This window comes from Erpetoichthys calabaricus, chromosome 3, assembly GCF_900747795.2.
Source record: "Erpetoichthys calabaricus chromosome 3, fErpCal1.3, whole genome shotgun sequence".
In the NCBI taxonomy this organism is placed as follows: Eukaryota; Metazoa; Chordata; class Cladistia; order Polypteriformes; family Polypteridae; genus Erpetoichthys; species Erpetoichthys calabaricus.
The window spans coordinates 118,659,918-118,676,053 of record NC_041396.2 but is presented as its reverse complement, the minus strand read 5'-3'; the positions used below and the strand labels follow the sequence as shown (position 1 = coordinate 118,676,053).

General features: G+C 37.4%; 1 protein-coding gene across 1 annotated transcript in view; it reads left to right on the top strand.

Moving 5' to 3' along the window:
* nup133 (nucleoporin 133) overlaps nt 1-16,136 on the top strand; it is a 191,558-nt gene that overhangs the window by 61,437 nt on the left and 113,985 nt on the right. The window contains exons 6-7 of the mRNA XM_028797315.2: nt 8,550-8,720; nt 12,367-12,522. Coding sequence (XP_028653148.2) covers nt 8,550-8,720; nt 12,367-12,522 — 327 coding nt within the window. The remainder of the gene's footprint in view (nt 1-8,549; nt 8,721-12,366; nt 12,523-16,136) is intronic.

Genomic DNA, 16,136 nt, shown 5'->3' with positions numbered 1-16,136 from the left:
TTTCTTCACAGTGGCCCTAATGCGCTTCCATAGGGCTATACCACAAACAGCATTATAAATGCAAGTTGCAGTTTTTATTGTTTATGTATATACAGTGGTGTGAAAAACTATTTGCCCCCTTCCTGATTTCTTATTCTTTTGCATGTTTGTCACACAAAATGTTTCTGATCATCAAACACATTTAACCATTAGTCAAATATAACACAAGTACAGTAATCCCTCGCTACTTCGCGGTTCACTTTTCGCGGATTCACGACTTCGCGGGTTTTTAAATACAAGTAATTGCCCGCCTATCGCGGAAGTTATGTTCCAGACCCATCAGCAACAGGAGAAAATCCGCGATATAGAAAGACCATATAAATAAACATTTTTATAGTTTAAGCCTTAAAATACCCATCCCACATGCTTTAAACACATGTAAACTTATAAAACACACTTTGTTAACACATATGATATGTGGATGTCGGGCTAAGGATATGAGTAACATCTCACTATTATAAAACATTTTAACTTCACGCAAGACAAGACAGTGAGACAGGAAAATTGGTGATGTACAGGATTTTAAATTATTGACACGCAGAGCGACAAGCAGCACAAAGCCAGCACAAAGTCCACTTCTCCTTAGCTTTCATTCAGCTCCCCACCCCCTTGACAATGCGAACTGCGCCTCCGGGAAGGGGGGCTTTGAGCGAACGTGCGTTCAGCCCTCACAAAACCACACACACACTCCTCCTCCTTCCGAATGCGCAGAGCGGCAAGCAGGCATTTTGGCAGAAGCAGCACAAAGTCCATTTCTGCTCAGCGTGAGTTCAGCTGCCCCCCTTCACAAAACGAGTGCAGACACATTGACGTCTTATCGCTGCGTGCAGTGTTGGTCTGAGGTGTTTAAGAATGTAGAAAGTGTTTAAGAGCATAGGAAGTGTTTATAAGAGTGTGGGAAAGGTTAACAAGAGAATGAGAAAGGTTTATAACAGTGTGGGAAGGGTTTATAAAGCCTTAAAATATGTTTAAATAATAAAATAAATATAGGTCGCTACTTCGCGGATTTTCACCTATCGCGGGGGGCTCTGGAACGTAACCCCCGCGATAGGTGAGGGATTACTGTAAACACAAAATGCAGTTTTTAAATGATGGTTTTTATTATTTAGGGAGAAAAAAAAATCCAAACCTACATGGCCCTGTGTGAAAAAGTAATTGCCCCCTGAACCTAATAACTGGTTGTGCCACCCTTAACAGCAATAACTGCAATCAAGCGTTTGCGATAACTTGCAATGAGTCTGTTACAGCGCTCTGGAGGAATTTTGGCCCACTCATCTTTGCAAAATTGTTGTAATTCAGCTTTATTTGAGGGTTTTCTAGCATGAACCGCCTTTTTAAGGTCATGCCATAGCATGTCAATTGGATTCAGGTCAGGACTTTGACTAGGCCACTCCAAAGTCTTCATTTTGTTTTTCTTCAGCCATTCAGAGGTGGATTTGCTGGTGTGTTTTGGGTCATTGTCCTGTTGCAGCACCCAAGATCGCTTCAGCTTGAGTTGACGAACAGATGGCCGGACATTCTCCTTCAGGATTTTTTGGTAGACAGTAGAATTCATGGTTCCATCTATCACAGCAAGCCTTCCAGGTCCTGAAGCAGCAAAACAACCCCAGACCATCACACTACTACCACCATATTTTACTGTTGGTATGATGTTCTTTTTCTGAAATGCTGTGTTCCTTTTATGCCAGATGTAACGGGACATTTGCCTTCCAAAAAGTTCAACTTTTGTCTCATCAGTCCACAAGGTATTTTCCCAAAAGTCTTGGCAATCATTGAGATGTTTCTTAGCAAAATTGAGACGAGCCCTAATGTTCTTTTTGCTTAACAGTGGTTTGCGTCTTGGAAATCTGCCATGTAGGCCGTTTTTGCCCAGTCTCTTTCTTATGGTGGAGTCATGAACACTGACCTTAATTGAGGCAAGTGAGGCCTGCAGTTCTTTAGACATTGTCCTGGGGTCTTTTGTGACCTCTCGGATGAGTCGTCTCTGCGCTCTTGGGGTAATTTTGGTTGGCCGGCCACTCCTGGGAAGGTTCACCACTGTTCCATGTTTTTGCCATTTGTGGATAATGGCTCTCACTGTGGTTCGCTGGAGTCCCAAAGCTTTAGAAATGGCTTTATAACCTTTACCAGACTGATAGATCTCAATTACTTCTGTTCTCATTTGTTCCTGAATTTCTTTGGATCTTGACATGATGTCTAGCTTTTGAGGTGCTTTTGGTCTACTTCTCTGTGTCAGGCAGCTCCTATTTAAGTGATTTCTTGATTGAAACAGGTGTGGCAGTAATCAGGTCTGGGGGTGGCTACGGAAATTGAACTCAGGTGTGATACACCACAGTTAGGTTATTTTTTAACAAGGGGGCAATTACTTTTTCACACAGGGCCATGTAGGTTTGGATTTTTTTTCTCCCTAAATAATAAAAACCATCATTTAAAAACTGCATTTTGTGTTTACTTGTGTTATATTTGACTAATGGTTAAATGTGTTTGATGATCAGAAACATTTTGTGTGACAAACATGCAAAAGAATAAGAAATCAGGAAGGGGGCAAATAGTTTTTCACACCACTGTAGCTTAGCTTGAAGCAAGGTCCATATTAATGCAGTTTGCCTAAATGATGGTACAGTTGGTAAGATGTCATCACCAAGTTGCACTTGTTTTATTTTATTTTAATTTGGTGAATACTGTGTAATGCACCTGGGCTTGAAGCCTTGAAGTAATGGTGCAGCTATCAGTAATACTATTATGTATTTTATTGTTGTTATTTATTAGTTTAAATATTATGCAGTTTAATGATGGTAAAATTGTTTAAAAAGTCACTTAAACGTGTCAGTGGACAGAGATTGTTAACATTAACAGAAAGTGTAGTTGGTTTACAAAAAATATTTACTATTTATTCCTTTTCTAAGACGTGTTCAGTGCAATCCAACTTTTGACAAACACCTCTGGATATTTTACTAAGTCTAAATGTCTCTTTGGATGGTTGAAAATATGTTGTCAAAATCATAGTTTAAGCTTTTGCAAAATTTGTTCAATTAAAGGTTCTATATTTTGACTGCATCTGTCATGCAATGTGCTTCCTTCTCTTTAGTGCCACCCCCTTGAAAACTATCACTTTATAGGGCCATGCAAACCTGGATTAATACTTGTGTGCACATTAAAATGTCTTTTTGTACGATGTACATTTCTCATAACAGTCTAATAGGTTATTCTTAGCCAGTCTACTGCAGTAATTGCTGTGGAAAATGTGGTTAACATCCACTCATGCATGGGGAAAAAAATACCGTCTAATACCGTGAAACCGGCAGAATTTAGAAAAATACCGTGATATAGAATTTTGGTCATACCGCCCACCTCTAACCAGAGGTTTGGAACGAATTATGGTCGTGAACCGAGGTTCCACTGTACTTCTTTATATTCCTTGCTTTGTACCCCAATAAGTACAAGTCATCGCCAATATACTAACAACCCAATTGTGCTTCACAATTCAGAATATGGAACCAATGTAGGAAGTATTTTAAGACAGAGAAGCTTTTATCTGTGGCAACTCTGCATGAGAACCACCTTTTTCCACCCTCTCAAACGTACACGTCTGGAAAACATTCTGGATTAAATCACTTGGAGATCTGTACATAGACAACATCTTTGCATCCTATGAACAATTACACTCCAAATTTGACTTTCAAGCAACACATTTCTTTCACTACCTTCAAATTAGAAACTTTGTTAAACAAAACCTGCCCAATTTTCCTCACCTCCCACCTACCTCTATGCTGGAAAAAAAAATATATGTCTTTCTATCTATGTATATATTTATTTAAAGAGCTTCTGTAAAAAGTCAGATTTCTCCCGGGGACAAATAAAGTTCTATCTATAAGTGAAAAAGTAAAATGAAATCTAAATAAATGTAAGATGTGTACAGTAATAAAAAAAAAATACAAATTGCACAATGTAATATTTAAAAAATAAAGTAAAAATGCACATAATAGAAATTTTTAAAAACTGTCTTTTAAAGGTATTACTGTTGTCTACAGCAAATACAGCCAATATATCCACAAGTTCCAAAGATCTTTGAACATTTAAGCTCTGTTAAAATTAAAGGCAGTACTGAAGAGCTCCCCTGGCACATAGTAGATCTCAATTATTATTTAATGAGCCACAAAGATGAAAAATGTCTTTAACCAGAGGCAGCAGTGATAGGAAGAGTCAGGACTGCTGAAGGACTATATTTTAACTTCTTAGCCCACTGTCTCATTGTTACCCATTCCTCATTTGACTGAAATGGAGCCGCTGATGTTGGCCACATACTGACTACGGTGGGGCCTTGCATAAACTGAATGAAGTCAAATCAGAAGTGGCCAAATTGTCTGAACAAACCAAGTTAATACAATTTTTTCTTCCAGATTATATTTAATCCTGGATTATTTAAAGAGGTTAGTGAGTGCATATATAAATCTTTGACACTTGTTTTTGAAAAGTGGTGCATGCAGGGGAAAATCCTAAGGACTGGAAACTAGCAATTATCCCATTATTTAGAAAGGTGATCAGGCTGATCCAAGGAACTGTAGACTGGAAAGTTTAACGTACATAGCAGGTAAACTGACGGCTACAACTACCTTGGACGATTAAGGTTTTGTTTCTTGAACTTTTCTGGAAATACCTTATGAATGTTTTCCTGCTGATTACAAAAACTACCCTTAAATTTTCTTATCACATAACATTTTAAAGGAAATCACAATAAAATCGTAAGTCTACTAATATTTTGCCCACAAAAGCTGTTTTGTTTAGTCCAGGCAGATTGTTCAACATGCAATTAAAATACTAAGGCTTAGGTATACTTAGTCAGGAGAGAGACTGTCTAAAAATGTTTGTTTTAAGAAATTGTTTTTTTAGAGAGAAATCTATAAATTGCCATACAGGTGCATCTCAGTAAATTTAAATATAATCGAAAAGTTAATTTATTTCAGTAATTCAGTTCAAAAAGTGAAACTCCTATATTATATAGATTCATTACACACAGTGATATATTTCAAGTGTTTATTTGTTTTCATTTTGCTGATTATGGCTTATAGCTAATGAAAACCTAAAATTCAGTATCTCTGAAAATTAAAATTTTCTGAAAAAGTTCAATATTGTAGACTCCTGCTGTCACACTCCACTTGACTAATTAACCCAAAACTCCTGCAAAGGTGTCCTGAGCCTTTAAATGGTCTCTCAGTCTGGTTCAGTAGGCCACACAATAATGGGGAAGACTGCTGACTTAACAGTTGTCCAGAAGAGTCATCGACACCCTCCACAAGGAGGGTAAGCCACACAAGGTCATTGCTAAAGAAGCTGGCTGTTCAGAGTGCTGTATCCAAGCATATTAATAGAAAGTTGAGTGGAAGGAAAAAAATGTGGCAGGAAAAAGGTGCACAAGCAACAGGGATAACCGCATCCTTGAGAGGATTGTGAAGCAAAAGTATCCGGGACATGGGCAACTACTGTCGCATTCCTTGTGTCAAGCCACTCCTGAACAGAGATAACGTTAGAAGCGTCTTACCTGGGCTAAGGACAAATCAGACTGGACTGTTGCCCATTGGTCAAAAGTCGTCTTTTCAGATGAAAGTAAATTTTGCATTTCATTTGGAAATCAAGGACCCAGAGTCTGGAGGAAGAGTGGAGAGGAACAGAATCCAAGTTGCTTGAGGTCCAGTGTGAAGTTTCCACAGTCAGTGATGATTTGGTGAGCCATGTAATTGCTGGTGTTGGTCCACTGTGTTTTATCAAGTCCAAAGTCGGCGCAGCCATCTACCAGGAAATTTTAGAGCACATCCTGCTTCCCTCTGCTGACAAGCTTTATGGAGATGCTGATTTCATTTTCCAGCAGGACTTGGCGCCTGCCAACACTGCCAAAAGTACCAAGACCTGGTTTAATGACCATGGTATCACTGTGCTTGATTGGCCAGCAAACTCGCCTGACCTAAACCCCATAGAGAATCTATGGGGTATTGTCAAGAGGAAAATGAGACACCAGGTACATCAATGCAAACGAGCTGAAGGCCGCTATCAAAACATCCTGGGCTTCCATAACACCTCAGCAGTGCCGCAGGCTGATTGCCTCCATGCCATGCTGCATTGATGCAGTAATTTATGCAAAAGGCGCCCCGACCAAGTATTGAGTGTGTACATGGACGTACTTTTCATTAGGCTAACATTTTTGTATTAAAAATAATTTTTTAAGTTGGTCTTATGTAATATTCTAATGTTCTGAGATACTGAGTTTTGAGTTTTCATTACCTGTAGGCCATAATCAGCAAAATGAAAAGAAAAAACACTTGAAATATATCACTGTCTGTAAATGAATCTATATAACATGAGTTTCACTTTTTGAATTGCATTACTGAAATAAATTAACTTTTCGGTGATATTCTAATTTATTGAGATGCACCTGTATTCTGTGTTTTATTTAGTTGGTATTGATGTAAACAAATGTTTTTAATCATATAAATACAGGTATTTTCTTTTAAAAATTTGAAGTGCTGTACTTGCTACTCTTCAGCGATTTGCAGCTACTTTGTTACATAAGCAGAGTAATAGTTGTTTATTTTTGGGTGTGTAATTAAGGTGTGATAATGTCAAAAACACCTTGGTACGTAACCTATGAAGGAAGGCATTTTTGTTTGACCACAAATCAGACTCATCAGTAACAAGCAGTTTAAAGATCTGATGGTGTGATCAGAGGAAATGTCCTTGAAGGTTTTTAAACATGTTCATTCAGGTAGTTGACAACATACTTCAAGTATATAAAACATGAAGTGCAACATATTGCTAAAGATTTGTTTTCTACATTCTCACTTGGACATCTTCTTTGCTAATCTTGGTACAGTCAATGATGAACATGAACTGTTTCACCAATGGAAAAGCAGGGCAAATGGCATCCAACAAGGCTGACTTTCTGTTGTTGGGCACTGAAACAAGAAGCATCAGATGTTGGGGTGCGGGGGAGGGAATTAGCTCAATTGAACTAATACAATGTGTCAGCATCAACAAGCAATTAAACATATTAAAATCAGTAAATGTTAATTTAATGTTTCTCCAGATTCCTATATGATACAGTTGGTGTACTTGTGTTCACTTTAAAGCTGTCTATCATAATCACCAAAGAGTTTCCAAGAATCAAAATTTATGAAAAAAAAATAGTCATCAAATGTTATTAAGGAGGAGATCGAGCATCACATGGTAAAGACCAAGGGTGTTGCTAAGCACTCAAGGTAGGTTCAGATGGTGGGGAGGAGATCAGGATTTATGAGTATAGCGGAATTCTTTGAGGAAGTGGCAAAAGCGTATCACTTGAAAGGCCCATATGTTCGAGAGGTGTTAAATATGTAGCACATAAGAGGTAAACTATCAAACTTAAAGAAGTGGATATTAAAAAAAAGAACAAACAAAAACAAAAACAAAAAAGTACACCGAGATTACAAAATGTGTAGGAACAGAAAATCCACATACATTATAAAGCATATTTAATCTTACATAGTTCTTTGCCAGGTTCTCTTTTTATAGGTAAACTAGCAACTTGGCGCACGCTACGCTGCGCAATGGATGACCACAGTTGAAGGACTCCCTGTTTAAACGCAGTTGCCAGTCATGAACTGGGTCCTTCATCGCACAGCATTTGATTTTTGCATGGGAAACAAAATTTCAAAACAAAACCTATGATTCACGAAGTGTGGGACGCAGACTAATCAGAATGGGTATAAGTTGCCTTACGTTGTGCGGCAGAGACGCGTCGTTGAGCTAATCTGTGTGAATGCTGACTGTCCGTTTCTTGCGAGCGACTGGTACGCCTTTGCCTCTTTGCTTCGTGATGACGCTGTAATGTGTCCTCTCTCGCAGCAGCAGGTTCAGTTGCCTTTCGTATCGGTATTGTTCCGTAAGGTCTCCTCCATACAAGTGCACATGGGCATCTGAAAACGGAAAGGCGTAGTGGGCCGGAAGGGAGAAAATAGAAAATCACGGCTTGAAACACACGAATTGGTGACCAGGGGAACCATCCGACTCAGACGCGGGGCTCGAAATACTCACGTGCACAAAGGGGAAAGAACGGAGGGGGGGTAAGCAGGAATTCTGAGAGGGGAAAGACTGGGGCTTTTCTACGGGGGCGGCTATACAGCCAAAAGGAACCCGGACACGGACGCCGCGCTGGGCTTTTATTATATAGATTATATAATATATTATTTTTCTCTTCATGTGGGGGAGGGAGTACCTTTTTAATTTAAGATTTCATGTTGTAAGACAATAAATAATGGGAAGATTTTTTTTATCTGATCTGTATATACAATGTTTTACCTGTCTTATCTGTAATGCTTTTGAATGTGTCTCTTTTTTTCCCCATTCTAAATAAATCTGGCATTTAGAAGTGTGTTAGAATTATAGTCTTATTGACTTGTAGACTTGCTAGGAATGAAGTTTTAAAAATAAGTAACTTAATAACTTTTTTATTCAATTTTTACAAAACTTTTTTTGTGTAGGGAAGTAGTTTTGTTGTGTCATCCTTCAAAAACCAACTGATACGTCTTGGTCCAGACAGTTGTGGAAGAATTCAGCAACATACTTTGCAGCAAGGGCAGGGTATGCTGTCTGGGATTGGACGTAGGATGTCTACTCTCTTTGGAATTCTAACTCCTCCTACTGATATAACAGTGAGTTATTTGTATGGAAATTATCAGAGTTATGCTTAAGGTAATGCTTTCTTTGTGCTTTTCTTGGTAATATGATGCTCCTTCTCTTAAAGCATACTTCCACTGTATTGGAAATACAGTATTGTTAAAGGACAAAATGAAGTGCAGTTAAAGTGTAAAGTACAGTCATACACTCTAAAATACCAAGTATAATAGTTCTTAATATTGTATATCAAACATTTTAGTCTAACATTCCATTTATCAAGCCCTACTTGAGGCACTCGTCAGTGAATTGTTGTCATGTTTTTAATGTCAGTTTCTTTGTTTACCTAGGTTAGCCAGCTAAACCAACCCATGCTCAGTGGTTCTAAGCATTGTTTGGCATGATACCCATCCTTTTCATATTGTCTGATGCAATCTTCAATCACATCATCTTTGTCCCACCTCTAGGCCTCTTTAACACCTCTTATTTAAGGGATTATTTATACTTCACGCTCAGAACGTGTATGCGCATGCATCACGGCTGCCACACATTCCCAGTGTTCATTTGACGCGTCCTCTGAGTAGGTCCGCAGAAATAAACGTGACGCGTGCGCGAGTTGCAGTACCAGCAAAAAGTCGGGACGCAGTGTGTTAAAAGTTGGAATGCGATGTCAGAGTCTCTGTTTACTATCTACATGTGACAGAAAGCCGCTATGCGGATCCTACGGGATCAATGTGCGCGCTTTGATGTTTGATGAATGGTTTGCATTCATGGTGCTTTTATATTCAAGCGTCACATATTCCCGATTGTAATGATAAGATACATTTTAAAAGTCTCACACACCATCTTTTGTGCCGTCTTTTTTTTCTGGGGCTTCCTCCTGACCTGACCAGTGGCAAACAGCAATAGATCACCACACAAAACACATTAAATGTATGATATTCCAACTCTCTGCACATTTAGTATACTTAAAGTATGTATGTTACATTTTACAGATAAATCGTTAATTTTGTTTAAATAATGAATACTGTTAATAATTACACACATGGGGGTGGCATGGTGGCGGAGCGGTACCACTGCTGTCTTGCAGGAAGTCACGTCGCTTGTATTCCCTGCCTAGAGTTTGCATGTTTTCCTGCTGGGTTTCCACAGTGTGCTCCGGTTTCCTTCCAAAGATATGCAGATTTGGTGACACTAAAATGACGCTAGTGTATGTGAGTGCTTGTATTTATCTTGCGATGAGCTGATGCCCCATGTAGGGATTGTTTCTGCCTTGTGCCCAATGCTTGCTGGAATGGACACATCCCTGGATTGATGGATTTAATCATTAAACATCCTTTTCAGAGATATTGTGGTAAGGTGTCATCGGAATTTAATGTGTGTTTCAGGCAATTCACAACACAGTGAAGCCGAACCTGTTCTCACAGTGATAACATCTCGCACTGCCACCTAGTGAATTCTTCTAGATTTATGTAAAGTACCCGCGCAAGTATAAACCGTAAAACGCTTCCGTAGCAGGAATGTCCACTGGAGCATGCGTCGCGTGAAGTATAAACCCGGCCTAAGTCTTTGTTCTCCTTTTATATACTATCATCCTTTGCCTTTCACTCCAATTGCCCAAACCACCTTAGTCTGTTTCACTAATTCAGCATTTATTTTCATCTTACGTCACAACTCTCTCCACTTTGAATTGAATATTCTTATTCTTTTTTTCTGTCTTTGCTTCATCAGACATATCTTGTTCCTTCACAGTATACTGCTCTTCACATAGCTTTCAAACTTTTTACGTCAATGCCACAGAATAGATATTTACTCCCAGAATTTCTTCCTTCCATCTTTCCCTTTTTATCACTGCATTCAAAATAGCCCTTTTCTATTCCTCCAAAACGACTTCATGATATCTAATTGTATACTTGCTACATCAGCATTCTACACCCTTCTCTTACACTTAAAAAAACATACACAAAAGTTGTACTTAACACTTGCAGACTACCCTACCCACAGCTACATTTTTTTTATGTAGACTCTCCTGACAACCTGTACAGTGGAGTTTCTACCAACAGCTCCAACACACACCATGCAGTTCCCAAACAAACTTTCTATGTCAGTATCTTTTCATTCAGCTTTGCTTTTTGTCATTTATTATTATTATAAGATCTTCAGTACTAGGGTGTTGTGCCATGTTAGCCATTATGGCTGTAATGAGAATTCAAGCAAAATGATACCTTTTATTGTCTAGCTAAAAAGATTAGAATATGCAAGCTTTCGAGGCAACTTGGACACCCTTCTTCAGGCAAGATGTATACAAGAGCTTCCATGGCAATCCTTCATATGCTTATTTGGTCGCCACCTTCATCACTGTCATGAAATGCATTGAAGTCCAAATGCCATCCCTGTTGCAACCTCCCTTACTTCTATTGTGATCTGCTTCCATGCAGTATTCATGCTTTCTCATGCATTGTCATCATCATAGACACTAAATGTTCATCCTCACAAACTTTCTTAGTGCCCAACTCACCAACTATTTTGTGTTACTTTGTCAGATGTTTTTTGCAAATCTGCAGATACATATTGCAGCTTTTCCTCCTTTGCCTGATTACTTTTCCTTCATTTGTCTGGTAGCAAATATCACATTTTCTTACCAGGCATGAAATTGAAGTACATTTCACACACCCTTGTCTGATCCCTAATGTTTAGCGTTCTTTCAACCACCTTCATTACCAGCTCCAAAAGCTTGATCACTTGATATGTCTACACTCCATCTGGTCATCTTGGAGGACCTTTGTTGCTTTTAACATTTCCAATGCCACTGTAGTTGATCCTCCTGGTTTACCCATCCTAATCTTATAAATTGTTAAAAACCCACAGCTCTGTCCTTCTGTTTTTTCACAACAAACAACAATTTCTTCATATACTTCTTCCTGGTTTAAATCCCATTACTGTCAATCATGATATTCCCTTTGGCATTCAAGCAGTTCACACCTACTACATCCGTCTTTCTTCCCTTATTCTGCTAAGTCCTATCTCTTGACTACTTGTGGTCTCACAGCTGCTTTTCCTAGCATTTCACTTTGCTTTATTATACATCACCATGTAGCCCTCTGCCTTTGTTTTCTGACTCTACTTATGGCATCTCTTTGTTTCCTCAGTTGCCATAACTTACTTGGCATTCTTCTGCCATGTTTGCATGTGCCACGGTGGTGCCTTTGTCCATTTCCCGGCATATTAAGTTGTTTTCATTTAGATGTTTTTTTGGTTTTTTTTCCGTGTCATTTGTAATGTTGTTGAAACCTTATATGCTCTTGCTGACATTTTTTTTAAGTAAATTTAGTTCTTATACTCCCTCCTTTATCTTCCAGACATTCAGCCTCATTACATACTTTTCTTCATTTCCCTGACTAAAAGGTCTTCAAAACCCAAATGATGATGTACACAATTTTCTTCTGGACCCAAATTGACATTTTTCCATGCCTCAATAAACTCTAGGCAGGATTAGAAGTTTATCCCAGTGTTGCTTGTGTGCTTGTCATAGAAAAATGTATTGATAAGCTGTTCTGAGCTAAGTACTTGGCTAGCTAGAGAGGTAGCATGGAGGAACTCAGTCTTTATTAAAAATGTGATATATATATATTTTTGTTTGTGTGTGTCTTATTGTATTTAGATTTTTTTTTCCCTCTTCCTAAGCTCCACAGTCTGATATGGGACAGAAGAAGCAGTAGCCTGTATACACTGACGAGTAGCAATGTCAATAAATGGGAAATTGATGATCAATCTGAACGGCAAGTGCTTAGCTGGGATATCCAGAGAAATCTAAATGAGAATATTTGTGATGCAGTCTGGGTGGGTAATACATTTATTTGTGCATATTAATATACAGATATATTTGTCCACCTTAATAAAATTATAAGTGTCCGAATGTCTTCCTGTGTGTCCTTCCAATCGCTATGACTATGTGAAACCCAAAGATGGCATATTGCAAACATTTTTAGTATTGAAATGCATTGCATTTGTCATTTCAACAAATGGTACATCACAAATATTAATACTGTTTTCAGAAATCCCATACCAAGGAACTTATTGGAGAATGAGATCTACTGATGTGCTGATGTTATCCTTGTGTGTAGAAGAGAAACTGCTGAAAGTTTTGTGTTCAGAGGTGTAATAGTTAATTAAAAAAATAAGTCATGCTCTTAAAAACATGTGTTTTGTTTATTGTCAGGTTGTCGTGCGGGAGTTTCTAATGCTTTTTTCATTTTTTTTTCCCTTGCCCACATAGGAGCAAAAATAGCTCGGTCTTTTGGGGGGGATTGTTGGGGTGTACAGAGTCTTTGAAAAAGGTGCTTATTACTGGGGGGATTTGGCATGTAGAGAGTCTTTAAAAAGGTGCTTATTACTTGTGCTTGATCTTGTTCTTGTTATTTGTAGTCAAACTGGCATCAGCAAGGCAGGCCAGTAAGCAGCAGTAGCTGGCACCAGCATCTCTGAGTCAGTAACTTGCATTGTAATGACGAATAGTTAAAAGTAACAAAAAAAAGTGAGGGCATATAAAGAATAAATGGATAGAACACCATATATCACCAGTATAGTCAAGTGTCAATGCTAGTAGAAAAGTAAGGGCACAGTATGTTCATAAGGAAGAAAGTAGGAGGTCATGTTTTACCAAAGTGCTGGAATTCTATAAGGAAGCAACAAAAGAAAATGATTGAAGTAAAGCATATGACATGTTTGATCTTGACTTTCAGAAATCATCATGATAAGTTGACACATGAGAGGTTGGGTGTCACACTAAAAAGTGGGAGTTCAAGGTGGTGTTTGTAGATGGGTGCTAAATTGGGCCAGACACAGGAAGCAAAGGGTTGTGGTGCCAGGAACCTTATCAGAATTGGCTGACATTAAGAGTGGTGATCCACAGGGGTCAGTGAATAGGAATATATGTAACAAGCTGATTGAGTTTGCAGATGATACCAAGCTAGGTGGATTGGCAGATAATCTTGAATCTGTTTAATCATTATACTGTAGATGGACTTGGACAGCATACAGGCTTTTGCAAATTTGTGGCAGATGAAATTTAATATAAGTAAATGTAAAGTATTACACATAGGAAGTGAAAATGTTTGAATACACAATGTGAGGTTTGAAAATTGAAAGTATACCTTAAGAGAAGGATTTAGGAGTTGTAGTGGATTCAACATTATCAACTGCCATTAAGAAGGCTAATAGAATGTTAGGTTATATAGCACAATGTGTGGAGTACAAGTCCAAGGAGGTTATGCTGAAGCTGGTGAGGCCTTCTCTGGAGTACTGTGTACAGTGTTATTTTCTAGGCTACATAAAGGACAGAGCAGCACTAGGCGCACTCTGGTTTTTCATCTTATTTTAAAAATGTCAGCTATCTTTACTCCCTTCATTACAGCCTGCCTTAGAATTCAGTCAGGGAATATTCCTTAAATGCTTAAATTATTATTCTTTTTTATTACTTGTTGACATACCTTAACTTTTTAATGTTTTAAAGTCATTTTATTTTAGTGTTATTATTTATTATTCCTTCAACATTGATGTTTTTTATTTTAATTCCTGTTTTTATTCACTTACTTCATATTTTGTCCCATGTGTTCTAATTTGTATGGTGCATTGAGACCATGCTGTATGGTGAATCTGCAGTTGATTGATTGATTCCAGGGCTACAGACAACAAATTATGAGGAAAGATAAACGAGCTGAGCCTTTTCAGTTTAAGCAAAAGAAGATTAAGAGGAAACATGACTGAAGTGTTCGAAATTATGAAGTAAATTAGTGCAGTGTATCAAGACTATTATTTTAAAATGAGTTAATCAAGAACATAGGTATATACCTTTGGAAAATTGTTTATGTAAAATTTACCCTTAACATTAAGTAGTTTTTCTTTGCACAAAAATCCACAGAGACAAGAAATAAGCTACCAAGTAGCGTAGTAGACAGCAGACTTGATGTTATTTTTTGAGAAATAAGCAGAAAGGAATGATGAGTTTTGTTGGGCTGAATGGCCTGTTCTCTCGTCGTTACAATGCTTGTGTAAAAAAAAAAAAAAAAAAAAAAAAAAAAATATTAACAACAGACATACGCATTGCATGGTGCACTGCAAATGTTATTGTTAAGTTCTATGTTAATTACATAGATTTCAACCCATCTTAGATAGGTAGCACAGAGAGCTGTATTTATATTTAAATATATGCAAGTATGGTCTGCCATTCAGACATTTCGGATCACAAAGAAATTTTCAGTTTCTTGAAAACAATTGATAGTTTTCATTCACTATTATGATTAAATGGTTTTTATAAAACTTAACGAGAGAAATGAATATTATTACAAATGACTATTACTGTTTGAAGCAAGTGTTTTATTATTTTACATTTACATAGGATTACATAGTCCCAAGTCCAACCGCCATTACTGAAGTCTTTAATTAATCTTTGATTATGCTACTATCCTAATTTATTTGTGGAGCGTGTTAAAACCATCGTGCTATTTTAATTATGTATGAAAATGTACAAACTTAGTTATTAGTGGTAAGCTAATAAAATAGCAAATATAAATTCATTTCATGAAACAAACCAATTTCCACTTCCCGTTAGTATGATGGAATGCAAGTGATGCTAATAATTTTTTAAGGGATCAAGACAAAGTCCGATTAAAGAGGTAGTTTTTATCAGTTTTATTTATTTTATTTTTTTTTAATTTTTTTTGAAGTGTGCAACTCTACTGACCCAGAGTATCTCTAACTATAAAAAACTTCTGATTTTTGTGTATTGAAACAAATGATGCTGGACTGAGTGAGAACTGTTCCTTAATCAGTGTAGCGCTGAGGGTGTAATCCAGTTCGTGCTGAGCTGCAGTTGTACTTGCAGCAGGTTGTGTGACTGTAATTTTTCACTTATTTCCTGAGTAAATAAAAGCAGTAGAGATTTCTAGTTTACTGGATAAATAACAAAAAATGCAAGAAAATTATTTTCATTAAAGTGAAACAAACTGTTCTGTTTTAGTTTATTACAGAAATGTGCCTCGAGGGCAGCTTTGGTGTATAATATTTAGTATTATTACCTTTGCACTATATTGACCAGCATAGAATATCTAGTTGAGCAAAGCAATATCCATGCTGTATTTCAGAATTTTATTATTTAGGTGAAAATTCCTGTTAGTGCATTTTTCTAAATGCACTAGCAGGAAATTTCACCTGAATAATAAAATTGTGTGCATCTGTTATGATTACAGAATCTTGAATTATTTTATCGTAAGTGATGGTGTTTACATCGTGTGTAACTAAACTTTTTCATTTCTTTAATACAAAGAAATACAGAGCTATAAGTGTCATACTTTTCTTGGTTATAGACATTAATACCTTCCTCTTTATCCAAAATACCAAGATCTGCCAATATCACATAGAGGGGCTAGTTGCAAATAAGTAGTATTACCTTTTTA